The following is a 16,419-nucleotide window of genomic DNA, read 5'->3' as shown; positions in this document are numbered from 1 at the left end:
TTTTAACAGATCTGGTTAAGAAATTAAATCTCAGCAATTTTGGTTTTGGGAATAGTCATGAGCTGGGAATGAAATGCCAAGTGTTTGGGTTCGGAGAACGTTGCAGATCCCAAACACTTTGGCATGGCCACTTAACACCAATTATCTACAGTTGCTTATAAGACATTTTCACTGAGCATAAGGTACCATTTATTTTGAGTTTTGACAGAAAAAAATGTATGAGTTAGGTAAGATTTACCTTTTCTTTCCTTTGTCTGCGCTGGGTTTGATGTCAATAAGGTTGTCAATGACTTCAGTAGTACTGAATCAATAAAACACAGAACAAAAGAAAGGGTATTCAGAAAAGTACTCAGCAGTGGACATGAAAACAGATGATCATAGGTGGTACTAACTACATAATGTAATAAAATAGTCTGTTTTCTCCTCTTTGCTCTATGCCTATGTGAATACAGATATTATTGGAGGAGTTTCCATCTGTTTACATGTATATAAAGCCAGAGATGCAATATGTGGCTCCATTTCAAACTATCTACCTTGTGCCAAAATAATATCATGAGGACCCCACAGCACCAGAGCTCAGGTTCGACTGCCACCTCATCATAAAGTGTATAAACTTGTCTAGAAAGTTATTATCAGAAATCTTATTATCAGAAATCACTAACAATACAACCAGAATGACTAGAAGTTGTGATGTCTATGGTGTTCCTGCAGATACATACAAGAATAGACAGATTACCTTTTACTGCTGGCAACTTTTGAGGTTGAAACATCAATAAGATTATCAATATCTTGACTTCTGTTGACATAAATTTGAGAGCTATAATTTCCATTTGGGCTGGTTGGGGATTAGTAAGAAGAAACACACAAGCAATAGAATAAATGGGCTAGTTTTATTGTATTAAATGTAGGTATATCTACTGGTTTGGCTGAGCCATACCTCTGCTTTCTTTCCACTGCACTTCTTCTTTCTCCAATCTCTGGAATAACAGGCTTACTGGGGTAGGAAGGCCTTAAATAAGAAAAATAATTATAAACATACTTGTCATATTTTCACATTTGTTTCACATATTTGTTGTTACATTAAATATAAAATATTTAATGTTAGACATACACAAATACGCAATATAACATTAATAAATCATATTACACCTTAATATCCATATCTTTTCTGGATGCAGACATCTTATACACATGATGTTACCTGCACTTTATATTCATAAACACCTTCATGCAATTTTGCATAATGTTTTGTAATCAAAGATTTTAATTTCTAAAAGTCTAAAGCCCCTATCACATGGGGGCTTGCTGCCTGTGCTATTAAACGCACCGACAGCAAGTGGGTAAGAACAGGGGGTCTTGGGGAGCTGCTGGGGGGCTGCCTGGGCGATCGTTAAATCATCCAGACCCTCCATTGAGCAAAGCAGCTATCTGCCGCTGCCACTCCTGTTACACAGAGCAACATGCATGGAACATTGTGCATGTTGGCTGCTCTTTGCCTTTTATTACACAAAGCAATTATCGATCATACTGGCCGATAATCGGCCAAATACGTCCAATAATCGCTTCGTGTAAGAGGGCCTTAACTCAAGTAGAATCTGAAATAGCCAATGCAACCTAAAAAATAAGTTCATGATGTGCACATGCATTCTGATGTCTACATGCACAAATCTATACAAAGTCTGAAACTGAAAAGACCAGAAATCTCTGTTATCCAAATGCTATAAAATTTTGCACCACAGATCACTCATGCTTCATGCTTTATTCTATATACCCTTGGCAAATTTAAGGTTTATAGGCAATAGCCTCTAAAAAGTCAACTTCAAAATTATATTCATTGCTGTCCCAGACCCCATTGCAGGAATAATCTGCTGTCCTTCATGCATCGTTGTCGGCTCTTTAGCTTCCTTTTATTTGAGCAGCACTGATCGGTCCACCTATGTCTTTTACTATAGTCACTGAGGAAGGAGATCCCAAAGGTGAGGGACATAAAGAAGCCCCACCTCATAATATTAATTTCCCAGTTTCCCCCTTACATATTTTCTCTGACATACCATTAATTTCTCAGACATTCAAAAGTTGTGATGAGTAGTCAGTAGCGGACTTGCTAAACTCTTTCGGTACAGCAGTGTTCTCCAAACCCAAACGCTCTGCAGTTGGAAGTTGGATGCCACCTTAGGACTGCCAGGAAAACATAGATGCAGCTTATGTATGTTTTCCAGGACTCCCTAGGGCGGCATCCAACTTCTCCAGCCGCCGGGAGTCAAATGCAGAGCGTTCAGGTTCAGAGAATGTCAGCAACGTTAGCCGCCAACAAACAGTTTGGCAAGTTGGCTCAACGCTAGTAATCTGTGGTAGATGGTTTGAACTACTATATTTAAATGTAATTTTAAGTGGCTTCTTACCCATAGGAATGTAAACTATATACAGTTGTGTATACATTATAGATGTATAGATAGCTAGTGTGTCTTTTAGGCCCAAATAGAATGAAACAATAAAAGAAGACCTACTGAATATAGAATACAGTATATATATGAAAAGAACATTTACTTACCGGCCATCAGTTTTGGCAATAGGTGATCTAGGAGGCAACTTTGGCTTTTCATCTGCATTTTGAATTCTAATAATGGTAATAAAATTCATATGTCACATTTTACATACAATGGGAGTTTCAAAAACAGCTGAGCAGTGCACATCTTGACCCTTATATTGATGAATGCAGAGTCACAGGCACGGCTAAGTATCCATTCGTTTTTTCACCTAGATGAGGCAGCAGCCCTGCCAGGTGGGACAGTGGTAAAGGGACCCCTTTCCGGGTTTACGAGTCATGTGTATGACATAATTGTCTAAGGTTGGAACACCCTAAATAACCCCATACAGAGAATCACTATCATGCACAACACCCTGTGGCTTTTCTCTACGGCGGTTATCAGAAGCCTGCAGACATGTATGTACACTACTCCATCCATCGCTCCTGATGAATGCAAAGTACAGGATACGCGTTGAGAAGGCACAAGGAGTGTGAACAGTCCACTAAGGGTAAAGAGCGCACAGCAAAGAACGACTGAATCATGGTAACCCCTGTATTGCATACATATATGGCATAAGGACACATGGATGCTAATTGAATGGAAAGCATTAAGGGACCTGTTGCTCTTGTACTATAGCTGCACAGCATTTGCCACTCTGTGTTGGACTTAAATACTTTTGCTGTTGGTACAGCATTGCACCTGAGGGTGCGTACTACCCATACTGTATAGTTAACGGTGTGGGCTTTAGACACTGTAAATAAATTTCACCCGTTTGATGCATACGTTTTCATCTCCAACAATTTTTGACTATATGAACTATATAAAAACAAAATATTGATTATCTCTCTATATATGCTGTGGTGATTCACTAGGCACAACATAGTGTCCCAGTTTTGTCTGAAATGTTCATTTTCTGCAAACCCCATTCATATAAATATTCAACAAACCAATTTCTGCAATTTTTGCTTCATGTGAACATCTTTGGAAAAAACATTATTTCAGGCTGACAGTGTCACAGGGGTGGGTCTGTGACACTATCAGCTCCCTCCCTGCTCTCCGGCCACTGCTGTATCTTTTAGGCTACCGCTCCTACTTTCTTCAGAATAATTGACATTTGGCTTATCTTCACCTGTGATAAATTTCAACATGAGCCAGTTTTCAATCATACTGGAGAAGGCGGAGTAACGACCTGAAGGCACAGCATCAGCTGGAGATTAGGGCAGGAGCACCCTGTGACACTGTCAGCCAAAATAAAGAACTTTTTTTCAGAAGATGTCAGATCACACAGCATTTCTAAAGCATGTATTGTAAAGAAAGAAATTGCCAGCTTACCACCTCTTCCTTAGCCTCGCTGCACGGACTCTCACTCCAACAGGTGCATACACTTGCGATAGAAGAAAGAAGATGAGTCCAGCTCCCGGCCCGCCATGATTAAGGTTGCTGTTGGCAACTGAAACGCGTAGGCGTATCTATGGGGGGGTTGCCGCAGTGTGTGCACGGTGTTCAAGTGAAGAATAAAGCTCATCTTATGCTTACCTAGCCGGGAGCTGGACTCATCTTCTTTCTTCTACAACATCTCTAAAAGTATGCAACGCAATGCTTGTGTGATAGACATCTGGAAACTGGCCATTTGAATATATGAATATCCATGCTGTTAGTTTCCCTCTAAGTTTTATTTTACCACTTTAGAAAATGGTTGAAAATTAGGCTCTGTTTACATTAGCGTCTCTGCTTTTGTTTATATCAGAGCCACAACAGCTGTGACAAATGCACTAAGTCTAAACGACTACAAAAGACTAAATTTGGAGAATACCCAGAAGATAATAAGGTTGATGGGTTACCTAGGTGAGGTGGGTGGACTTGGCTTTTCCTCTGTCTTCTCAAATCTAAAAAAACACATTCAATTATTAGATCCTATATCCAATATATCAGGGCTTATATAATTTATTCCTTCTTTTAATTGCATGCAATCCACCAGCAGTGATTTTGTTCGAATTTGACAATTAGCAATGTATTGCTTATAACAGTGCCATTGTAGATCATGTACTGAGCGTGCAATTGAAAGGGCGAGCAGTTACCATAGCAACCTACAAAATGTAAATGTCTATCGCATTCCGTGAACGGCGGAGATTAGTGCTAGCTGTGGTAATATTAACCAACAAATGTCCTTACATGGTCCACTGGCATCTTACTGTATTCTCAGTGACTATTATAGTCTAGGTGCTAAAAGTCTGTGGCCTTATCATCAATATTATTTAGGATCAATAAGATTTACATATTACATTTAGTATATGAGGGAAGGATAAATACTGTACTGCTTTATTACATGAGCAAAGCTGCAGGTGACACATAGAAAACCTTAACTACCAGATAAGAAGGTTTTAGCAGATGTAATCGAGAACATACAGTGTTAGGCTGGGTTCACACTACGTATATTTCAGTCAGTATTGTGTCCTCATATTGCAACCAAAACCAGGAGTAGATTGAAAACACAGAAAGGATCTGTCCACACAATGTTGAAATTGTGTCATTGTGTCAAATTGCCATTGAATGGCAAATATTTGCTGTTATTTTAAAACAACGTTGTATTGAAATAATGGCAGTTATTTACTGTTACATGGCGGCCATCCACTCAATTTCAACATTGTGTGGATAGAGCCTTTCTGTGTTTTTAATCCACTCCTGGTTTTGGTTGCAGTATGAGGACCACATACTGACTGAAATATACTGTACGTAGTGTGAACCCAGCCTAATACTGTATATGATGTATTGGATGTTAACACGTTGTCCCTGCCTCACTAAAGTAACAATATAATTTATAATTTGCCCTATGGAAATCATACACATGTATGTACAATGTATAGTTTACTGAGGCCTCTTTACTTTATACTAAGGCCCCATTCACATCATGTTTAGAGGCTATATCCCCAGTATATGTTGGAATACGGTCAAAAATATATTCTAATGTTTACCACAGTGTATCTGTTGTCGTTAGTAAAACGATAATGATAAGAACAGTCTGCTTGCCATCACTCTGTGTAATGGGAGCGGCATCAGATTGCCACTATCTTTTATGGGCCACCCAAATGATCTAAGGATCATCTGGGCAACCTCTTCCGCTGCTCCCCGCAGCCACACTGCTGCTCCCTGTAGCTGTCTGTGCGTCTAACTGTTTCCATTGCACACAGGACACTTAGAATGAAGGCCATTTTCTTACCTTTATCCTCAGCGTTGTATTTGTAAATTCTTCAGTTTAATTACTATGTAAATTAGTTATTTTGGTGCACTGGGGATGGAACAATCCACTCCGCCCCTTGTCGTAAATATTTATCCGACACTCCGCAGTTATGAATGGACAGAGTGACCTTACTGCAGAATGTCACCTTTATTTATGAGGAGATAGCCAGCGGACAGGGTGGAACGGCTGTAGTCCCACCTTGAGTGCACCATACCACCTAATTTACATATTACTTAAACTGAAAATTTTATGAAAAAAAGGCAGAAGATAAAGGTAAGAAAAATACGCCAATTCTCAGCATCCTATGTGCTATGGGATCATAATAGCAGGTTAGAGTTTTCTAGCCTGCTGTTAGTTTCCCCTTAAACTGCATCAGTAGCTCCATCGTATTACTCATTTTTCCGGTCTGAGGCTTAGGTATGAGTCCATCCGTAGTTCGTACACCGACGTACATGTGATAAAGAAGATAAAGGTAAGAAAGGTAAGGTAAGAAAAGGTAAGAAAAATACGCCAATTCTCAGCATCCTATGTGCTATGGGATCATAATAGCAGGTTAGAGTTTTCTAGCCTGCTGTTAGTTTCCCCTTAAACTGCATCAGTAGCTCCATCGTATTACTCATTTTTCCGGTCTGAGGCTTAGGTATGAGTCCATCCGTAGTTCGTACACCGACGTACATGTGCAGCTAAAACTACGGGCGTGGGAAAAATCGACATGCGGCCGGATGTGTACGAACCGCGAACATTCGCTGTAGTACAGTTATGCTTCCCTAGCTTGTTTCGAAGCGATCTGAGGTTGGTCATTTACTTGGAAATCTTCAACCAGCCCCGTAAACCACACAGAACCTTTTGGATTGAAAAATCAAGTTCAATTTGGCTGAAATAAGTACTTCGTACGGGACCGCATGGAAATCCACCGCCGTGAGTTTCAACATTTCCGTCCTCAAACAATGGTCTTGTTAATTTTCCACGCCGCCGTATACGATCCGGCCGTAAGCTCATACGTAGTGTGCACTGTGCGGGCATATATCGTATACTTTCAAGCGAACGCATAAACCTCAAAACTACGTGCGTATATTTGCGGTTCGCACTACGGACGGAATCATACGCAGTGTGAACATAGCCTAATATTGTTATGTACAGATGTATTTATAACTTGAATGCATAAAGTATTCCAATCCACAATACATATAAAATACACATTTTTTTAATAATATATATTTACTGTACCTTGATCTGGCACTATCAATAAAACTGGATCTGGGTTGTTTATCTGTGACCTTGGTATCCGATGAGGAAATAGTGCTAATGGATGAGATGGTAGAGTTGGGTCAATTATTATGAATTGTAATATAACAATTTATGTTAAGTGTTATACCATTACATTATCCCACAACATATCTAAAAATAGATATTACACAGAGCTTGTGACTTCTATTTCTAGAGATCATTATAATACATCAGTTACCAAGCCTTATGTGACTTACTGAAACAACATGGACTATAATATTAAGCCACTTGAGATTTTAAATTTAAGAAATCTATTTCTGATTTGTAAAGCTATCATGGAGGCACCCCGTGGCAACAGGCGAGAGATATCTGGCTATCCCGTGTTTTGAGACTCGCAACCGGGGCTCCACGGACTCCTGTTTTGCATATTTAAATTTTTGGGGGCATCAGTGGAGACTCTTGATTGAGTATTTCATTGAATTTTTTTTTCACTGTTCTCCTTGAGTTCAGTGATAACTGTGTTTTGTTGGTCGATTTGCTATTGCCCCAACTAGCCAGAATCCTACTCCACACTGACGAGGGGCAAAAACCCCGAAACGGCTGTCTGTGGATGGAAGCCTGCCTTGGCAAGCCCTTGTCATGATCGCAATACTCGCACCTTGAGTTAGACATTGACAAAAAGGGGCCACCCTGGTGTTTCCCTATTTATGTTCCAATACTCGCAACCGAGTGGGACTTAAGGGGCTATGTATCAGGGTGGTGTGGTGCTCTCCCTATCATGGAGGCACCCCGTGGCAACAGGCGAGAGATATCTGGCTATCCCGTGTTTTGAGACTCGCAACAGGGGCTCCACGGACTCCTGTTTTGCATATTTGATTTGTAAAGCTGGTACATAGTCATGATGTGTGGATGACTAAAGGATAATACAAAGAACCTGGAAATGTCATACTGCAGCTTAGGCATTGTTATTTGTAATATTTTTAAGTATATTTTATATTATCTGTGCTCTGTTCTATGCATCCATCAATATCTCACTCCTATGCAATGTTTTAAAGAATTCATTAAAGTGTCACTGTTGTGAATTTTTTTTTTTTTTTGCAGAAATCAATAGTCCAGACGATTTTAAGAAACTTTGCAATTGGGTTTATTAGTCGAAAAATGCATTTTTATTATGAAAAAGCTATTTGAAGCTCTCCCCCCTGTCTTTATTGTTCTCCTATGGAGAGAGCTAAATAAAACACCAAAAAAGGGCAACAAGGAGTTAATCTCCAAATACCTCACCCTTTATCTCCTCTGACAGTCAGCACTGACCTCTCTGAGCTCTGATTACAGCGTTCACCCAGCTCCGTGCCTGTAATCCTCTGTTATCTGCTTTCTGCGGTCGGCTAACTCCCTCCTTCCTCCTCCCCCCTCCCCTCTCCCTAGAACAGACTGGGTACGTCTGATGCAACAAGTCACAATTTCCTGATTTTTTGCAGTGGAAGGAAAAGAGGAGAGAAGGGGGGACCTGGAAAAAGGCTTTTTAAATGCAGATAATGGCATATTTGGCTAATAAACCCAGTTACAAAGTTTCTTAAAATTGCCTGGACTATTGATCTCTGCAAAAAAAAAAAAAAAAAAATACGACAGTGACTCTTTAACTTTCTGTAAGGCTAAAATAAATATTTAAATAGTACTTACATTTTTTGCCCCTCTGGTTTGCCTGGCACAACCCTATTAAGAAGAAAAGCATTAGTATGATTATATGAGATACATCTTTAGGCCATGTTCACATGGCGTAAGAGACCAGCCGTTCCATTTCTCTGAAATGATCATCTCTGCCGGTTCTGCAGTACTGGCCTTATGATCTTTCGGCCCGCAGCACAGCACACTATGAAGCAAGCGTCCGGAGACGCTTAACATGACATGTCAGTTGTTTTCAGTCAAGCTAGGGGTCCCGGCCGGAGCAATCAGCAACAACGGCCGTAGAAATACGAAAAATACGTTGTGTGAACATAGCCTTATAATATAACTTGTAGAGAATCTTTGTAGTGCAGTCTATACATTACCTCTAAGACTATTATACATCTACTGGTACTACATGCTTAAGGGGGTTTTAAGGTTTAGAAAACAAACAGCTACTTTCTTGCAAACACAGCACTACCCCTGTCCTCAGGTTGTGTGTGATTTTACAATTCAGCTCAGTTCACTTTAATGGAACTAAGCTTCAAAACCTCACCCAAACTGAGGACAAGAATGGTGCTGTTTTTGGCAGATAGTGGCAATGTTTTTCTAAGCCTGAACGTCCTCCTTAATATTATATATGTAATATCTTATCTTCTGATTCTAATAGAAGTATTACTTGCAATCTTTTACAAAATGCATATAGAGTTGATATCAGCACCTGGCAAAGGAGGGCAGATATTAAGGCCACTGTGCCCCTGGGTAACGCTAACCTTTACTCCATTAATCAATTCTTGGTATTTAATTTACAATGAACAGAATCCAAGTTAGCCTTCCCAACCATGGTCATATTCACAGACACCAAACACCACTTTTATTCCCAGAGGAGATTCAGCATTAGACATGTTTTTCTATTTTTTTTTTTAAGAACGTGGCTGTGTTGATGGTGCATGTAAATCAGGCGGCCATAGATTGGCGTCTAAATTTAAATCCCAAACCCAATTTTATTTACAACAGCTGGAGTTTTCCTTACTGTCTAGTTTCATTTGTTGTTGTTGTAGTTGTGGTAGTGGTGGTGTTGCGGTTTGTTGGAGCCCATGATTTTCTGTATGAAAAACAAGACAATTATTATAAATGATATATGATGCATGGTTACAGTTAAATGAGTTTTTTTTAAGGACAGACTACTGCTCTTCCAGTGCTCACTAGGTCCTCACTGATCTCATGTTTCTGGTCTCATTTTAACACTTAGGAAGTGGTTAGAAATGTTACTGCCTGTTTATTATGATGGGACTGGGACTGGGATGAGATTAGTGGAGACTTATGGATTCTCTCCTCTGCACAGATTGTCATACAATTACATTATATATATATTATATATATATATATATATATATATATACAGGCTCGTATCTGCCATGAGGCGAGGTGAAGTGTTCGCCTCAGGCGGCAGATAACACAGCCCTTGAGGGGGGCGGCATCAGCGTCCTGTGTCCTTATCATTACAACTCGTTACGGCTCAGTGCCCAGCTGTGTTTCCTGTCAGTTGCCTCATGAGAAGCGCTGAGGAGGCACTGGAAGCCTCGTATTCACAGGTATTCACATCACATAAGACATAAATATAGTGTCTCCTGCTGTTAACCCCTTCAATAATGCAGAGTTATTATACTCTGCATCACTTACACACTGTAGAAAAGAAAAAGTTAACAGCAGCGGGGACGCTATATTATGTCTGCTCTGCACTGCCGACCTCCGAGCTGACCTCAGCATAGTGCAAGAGCAGGAGAAGAGGCATCAAAGTAATGTTCTGCTCTGCTGTTAACTCTTTCTGTATTGCAGAATGTAAGTGATGCACAGTAATACTCTACATTCTGCTGTCCCAGTGCTGTCCCATACACACTGCGATGCTGCACTGTGCCTGTCCTGGATCTTTTCTCCCAGACTATTGCTCTGAGGTCCCTGCAGTTTAGACTGCTGTCAGGTCACAGGATAGGAGACTCAGCTGAGGCATTAATCATGTTGAATGGGGGGACCTGGGAGTGCTGGAGTTCTTGTATGGGGAATGTGAGGGGCACTATGGGCATGGTGATATTACAGGGAATGTGAGGGGCACTATGGGCATGGTGATATTACAGGGAATGTGAGGGGCACTATGGGCATGGTGATATTACAGGGAATGTGAGGAGGGCAGGGGGCATGATAATCTTGTATGGGGAATGTGAGGGGCACTATGGGCATGGTAATATTACAGGGAATGTGAGGAGGGCAGGGGGCAGGGGGGAATGTGGGGGAACAGGGATATAATGCTGAAATGCAATTTTTCAGCTCATTCAAGTACAGCTGCTAGTTCTGCTTCATCTGTGTCTTGGTGTATTTTTTCAGCTTATTTAACATAAAAATAGAAAATCGAGATTGAAATCGAGAATTGTCTCAAAATTAAAAAAAAAAAATGATTTTATTTTTTGGCCATATCGCCCGGGAGGGGGGGGGGGGGGGGGGGGGGGGGGGGCGCGTTGTCAGTTCTCGCCTCAGGCAGCAATAAAGCTAGAATCGGCCCTGTATAAATATATATATATATATATATATATATATATATATATATATATATGAAAAATCTACACTTTGCATCACTGGCTGCACTGTGATGCAGATATTATTGTCACTGTTAGTGTTGCCAATATTTTACTAAAGACAATAGCAATGCAGACTGCAAGAAACACTGATTTCATTCATGATCCTTCTGTGACTAAGGACTACAATGTTTAGAATGAAGCCAAAGTAAGCAATGCCTGTCCAGGACAAACAGTGATTCATACTATTGTTCATTATGAAAATAATCCTAACAGAGGATTCCCAGAGATGCAGTTTCAATAAAACTCTAGCATGCTATTATAATGTGGTTACATTAAAAGAGCTTGTGAGAGCCAGCACTCAACACAACAAAACTATAAAAATTATGTAGAATATTTGTATTGAAGTAATTTCTAGAAAGGACCCATATAGTGAAATACCAGAGGGAAATAATTATAAAGATTTTCAAAGTGTAAACGAAAATCAAACCATACCCTGCCTCCATATTTCCATTTAAAAAAAGTCCAAAGTGTTAACATATAGTTTTATAGGTCCCATATAGTAAATGCATAAACTAAAAAAAAAAAAAAACTAATGCTAGAATTGCTGATTTGTGGTCAAATCAAAAATGGAATAAAAAGCCTGAAATCAAAATGTTACAGAAAACAACTACAGATAATGGAGCAAAAACAAGCCTTCACACAGATGGGAAAATACAATTGTAGGGATCATATTACAATAAGCATTTTTTTTCTTTTTTTTTAATTTTGTAGAACTTAAAGGAAAACTATCAGCAGGTTAAACGTCCATCGATCTGCCGCGGCTGACATTCATTAGAGGGGGCGGATTAAAGCACTAGGGGCTTTAGACCCACCCCCAGTGCACCAATACGGGTTAGGGGCGACTTAAATCCTAAAATTACAGAAGCAGCATAAGAAACTTACCTTCATGCTTAGTGCCATGTGTGCTTCTAACCTGCTGATAATTTCCCCTTAACAACATTTATATAAATTGGGTATCACTGTAATTGCACTAACCCAAAGCATGAAGATGGCACATGACTAAAAGATGGTTAAAAACCTGGCAAAAAGTACCAGAAAAAATTTCATTTATTCCCTGCATAAATTAAACAATTACATACACTAGCCCACCCAGCCAGTCATCTGTTGTAGCCGTGTCCTGCCTCAGCAACTGGTTGGCCTAGTAGGCAACTACACAAGTTAAACAGGAAGTGATAGGGTTAACTCTATGTATCAGATAAATAGAGTTCTTACCATAATTAACATATATTATGAAAACAAAATTCACTGAGTTTTGTTGCAAGTTTTTGGAAAAGAAAATGATATAGAAGGGGTTATATGCAGTCCTATACACCCTAGTTATACAGTGCTAAAAGTGCTGACAGTTACTACCTTATTGTTGTGGAGTGGAATCACTGACAATTATATTACACATCAGTCACAGACATATGACGAACAGACAAGGATAATAAACCCAGCAATAGAAGTCGGACCAGCTGCATACTGGCTGCCTGTGCAATGTATCATTCCGCCCCTGCAACCAGCCATGAGACTTTTCTGTCAGATACAGTTCACTTTCTGGCCTGTCAAACTGAATGGCTCTCAAGAAGTAAAGTTACCTTTTACAGCCATCTTTGTGGTAAAGATACCAGCCACATACTAGTTAATGTCTACATGTCTTGTGAATCAGTGGTTACAACTTGGTAGTTTCTCTTGATTTACTATAAGGAGTAATTTAACCCAACCCAAACATTCATATTCTGGGAATATTGTCAAGTCCAGATGGAACAGGAGGGGTACTGGCAACTGACGGTGTGAAGCGGAAGTAAAATATATAATATCACATCCTAGAAATGAGAGGAGCAAATCAAACATGTATAATTTTTAAACCATGAAGTAATCCTAAAATCCACAAAAAAACTGATTTTCAAATAAGTTATTCTCATCTCTGAATCCATTAATATATGGAGGAGCAGCTATAGTAAGGATACTCTGGAGAGGAAAACATTTTTACTAGAGGCTGCCCGACACAATCCTGGTATCCAGTAGCCTCTGCACAGCGAGTGGTAATTCCTATCACCGCTCACTGTATTAGAAGCAGAGCGAGCGGTGATAGCAATCCTATTGCTCCTGTTGCTCTTCCAACCCCACCCCTCATACTGTATATAATAATTTACAGTATATGGGGGGGGGGGCACCTGCTCTGCATAGCACTGTTCAGCAGCACTTGAACAGGGCAAGAGATGAGAAGTTCAGGAACTGCAGAACATAGAGCAATGTATTGACAAAAAAGATTTTTAACACTCTTTGGAGTGCCCCTTTAAACTGTCTTAAAGGGGATTTCTGGGACTTTGATAGTAGGGGTGCTCTTACAAAGTGTATCCTGGGCCTAGACTTGCTTCTTTAAACAGTGTCCAGGAACAACCTGCAATTATTTCTTACCCTAAAATGCTAATGGATACCTGTGGCCACTATGGCTTGTGATTCACTGATAATTGCTGACTGTATCTGTTTAAAGCAATTAAGTCCAGGTCCTTACATCAACTGAGGATCGCAAGCGCCATAGCTGGTACTGCTGCATGTAACCCTTATAACCCCTGGAGTAATAACCCTTTGTGAGATATTAAAGGGACTCTATATCCACCATAGTATCCAAGATGTACCCAATGTCTTGATTAGAGCAAAAAAATGATCTTTTAATCTGCAGAGCTGTGTTAAACTGGTGTGTCTGTGCCCCAGGTTTGTGACACCTCTCCTTTTTTGCTCCTTACTATCCTCATGATTAGGAACGCCCACAGGCAGGATTTCTTTTCAGGCCTGGGGCACAGACAGCCACGCCAGTATGACACAGTACTGCAGATTAAAAGATATTTTTTTGCTCTAACCAAGGCACCGGGCACATTTTAAGAGACATGATCGGTAAGGATTTACTCTAATTAAATGGATGGTACTAGCGGTTTGGTGGGGTGTGTTGGGGGAGTCACTTTAACAGTATAATTGCATAGGACATTTACTAAACAGCTTAGAGAGACATGAAAGGTTAGAGTATTTTCTCAAGACATACACTTTAGCTACTTTACTATATAAAGAAAACACTTTGTGGTAACTATTGAGCTGTGTAGTAAAGTAAGATAATGGTAACTCTAGTTTTAGCTCAGTGGTGGGGGTTATATGAGCTCTAAATAATTTAGAGTCAGACATGTCACAAACACACGTTAAAAGTTCTGTTAGTCACGGTCTGGGTATTCAGTCCCCCCGCTGTTTGCTCCAACCAGTAGAGCAGCACGCAACTGAGAATGATCTCTGGATCATTCTTGTGGCCCTAGGCATACACTTATTATAAACATAGAGGACTTTCAGCAGAAAAAGACCACCTGGTCCATCTAGTCGGCCCTCTTAGTCATTACTTTATTATTATCTAAGCATAGATAATGTTTGTCCCAGGCATGTTTAAAGTGTACCTGTCATTTGTAAAAACTTTTGACATGTTATGTGACATGTGAAAAGTTTTGATCGGTCTGGGTCTGAGTGTTCAGATCCATACCAATGGGGAGAACGTGTGGGAAAGGACACGCTGCAATGCAGTCCACTCCCACTATGTGTTAGAAAAAAGAGTCAAGCTCATAATGTAAGTCTGTGAAGCCCGGCTTTTTTTCTTACACAGAGCTGCAACGCGATCCTCTCCCTGCTTGTTCCCCTGATCAGTACAGGTCTGAACAGACAGACTGGACCGATCGTTTTTACAAACGACAGGTACACTTTAAATTCTGTTATTGTAATTTTACCAGCCACACCTGCTGGAAGTTTTTCCTAAGTATGTACTACTCTCTCAGTAAAGTAATACTTTCTCATGTCGCTTCTGATCTTTCCCCAACTAACCTAAGATTGTGTCCCCCTGTTTTTGTGCTCAGTTTCTTAATAAAAAACACTTCCCTCTTAACCTTAAGTCCTTTAACATAGTTAAAGGTTCTGATCATGTCCCCCCTCTTCCTTAATTCCTACATGCTGTACATTCTTCGATCCTTAAGTCTGTTCTAATATGTCTAAGCCTCACACCCTCCACCATTTTTGTAGCCCATCTTTGGATCCATTCTGATTTATCAATGTCCTTTTGTAGGTGAGGTCTCCAGAACTGGACACAGTATTCCAGATGGGGTCTTACTAGAGCTCTATACACCCGGATCACACTGCTTGTTTACACAGCGAGATTTTCAACTTTCTAATGATGATTTTCAGAGCTGCACTATCCCAGCAATCAGCCATTGAACTAGCATTTGCTTCTTCGTCAGCTGATTGCTGGGTCTTTTACACAGGTCAATAACCAGCCCCTTCAGCAGAAAATTGATCTATGTAAAAGACCATTATGAAAGGGGTAGGTAAAACTGATTGCAGCCCTGTGCATTATCTCTTCCATCTGGCATCACTTTTTGCATTATTCATGTGCTGTCACGCTATTCCATTATCCCTGTACTATAACATCATATATGCATCAGACTATGTGACCTGATTTTATGTTTTTTTCTGCTTTGCTTTTGCTGTGAGGCTACAGATAGATGATGGCCTTTTTGTGTGTTATCCTTATACTGTAATTGAGTATGTATGTATTGCTTTATTGTTATCCTAATATTGTATACTGTGTGGAATATCACTGTGTGCATTAAACTGTACCTATGACTTCAATAAACTTTTGGCATGTACTAGGGGCATGTCAAAAGCTTTGCTTGGTCAGGGTTTAAGATTTCAAGAATAAGCGGGCATACCAAAAGTTTTTTTTCAATGATAGTGCCCATTTAAAGGACCAAAAGAATTATTACATTTTGATCTTTGACTAGAAGGGGCATAAAATATTAATGCCTTTGTACTAGTACTATATGAACTAACTTGCATAAGCCCCCCTCTTTTTCATAGGTGCATAGGTGCCATTGCAACACTAAGGCCTCCTGCACATGACTATTGGTTTTACTGATTGCAAAACTACTGATATGTTGGCAAGAAAAGCCCATGGAGTATCATTGACAGGCTGCCTGCAGTAACAGCCTGAATGGCAAGAAAGGGACGTGTCATCATCTGGGCTCCTATACTTCTATTGTGTGTATGGCCTGAGCCTGCGGATTGCCTGTGGACAATGGAATTCATGGTCATATACTTGGGCCCATAGCATAGAGTGGGTCCT

The 16,419-nt window shown here is 40.1% G+C and overlaps 1 protein-coding gene across 3 annotated transcripts in view; it reads right to left on the bottom strand.

Annotated features, from left to right (window-relative positions):
* The window catches only part of SCEL (sciellin), a 77,102-nt gene that overhangs the window by 30,286 nt on the left and 30,397 nt on the right, over positions 1-16,419 (bottom strand). For all 3 annotated transcript variants that reach the window (XM_069970664.1, XM_069970665.1, XM_069970663.1), the window contains exons 10-17: positions 9,689-9,760; positions 8,674-8,706; positions 6,994-7,068; positions 4,370-4,414; positions 2,552-2,617; positions 938-1,009; positions 737-796; positions 239-301 (exon numbers count right to left, since the gene is read on the bottom strand). In XM_069970664.1, coding sequence (XP_069826765.1) covers positions 239-301; positions 737-796; positions 938-1,009; positions 2,552-2,617; positions 4,370-4,414; positions 6,994-7,068; positions 8,674-8,706; positions 9,689-9,760 — 486 coding nt within the window. The remainder of the gene's footprint in view (positions 1-238; positions 302-736; positions 797-937; positions 1,010-2,551; positions 2,618-4,369; positions 4,415-6,993; positions 7,069-8,673; positions 8,707-9,688; positions 9,761-16,419) is intronic.

Source organism: Dendropsophus ebraccatus, chromosome 5 (assembly GCF_027789765.1).
Source record: "Dendropsophus ebraccatus isolate aDenEbr1 chromosome 5, aDenEbr1.pat, whole genome shotgun sequence".
NCBI lineage: Eukaryota > Metazoa > Chordata > Amphibia > Anura > Hylidae > Dendropsophus > Dendropsophus ebraccatus.
This window is presented reverse-complemented; position numbering and strand designations above follow the sequence as displayed.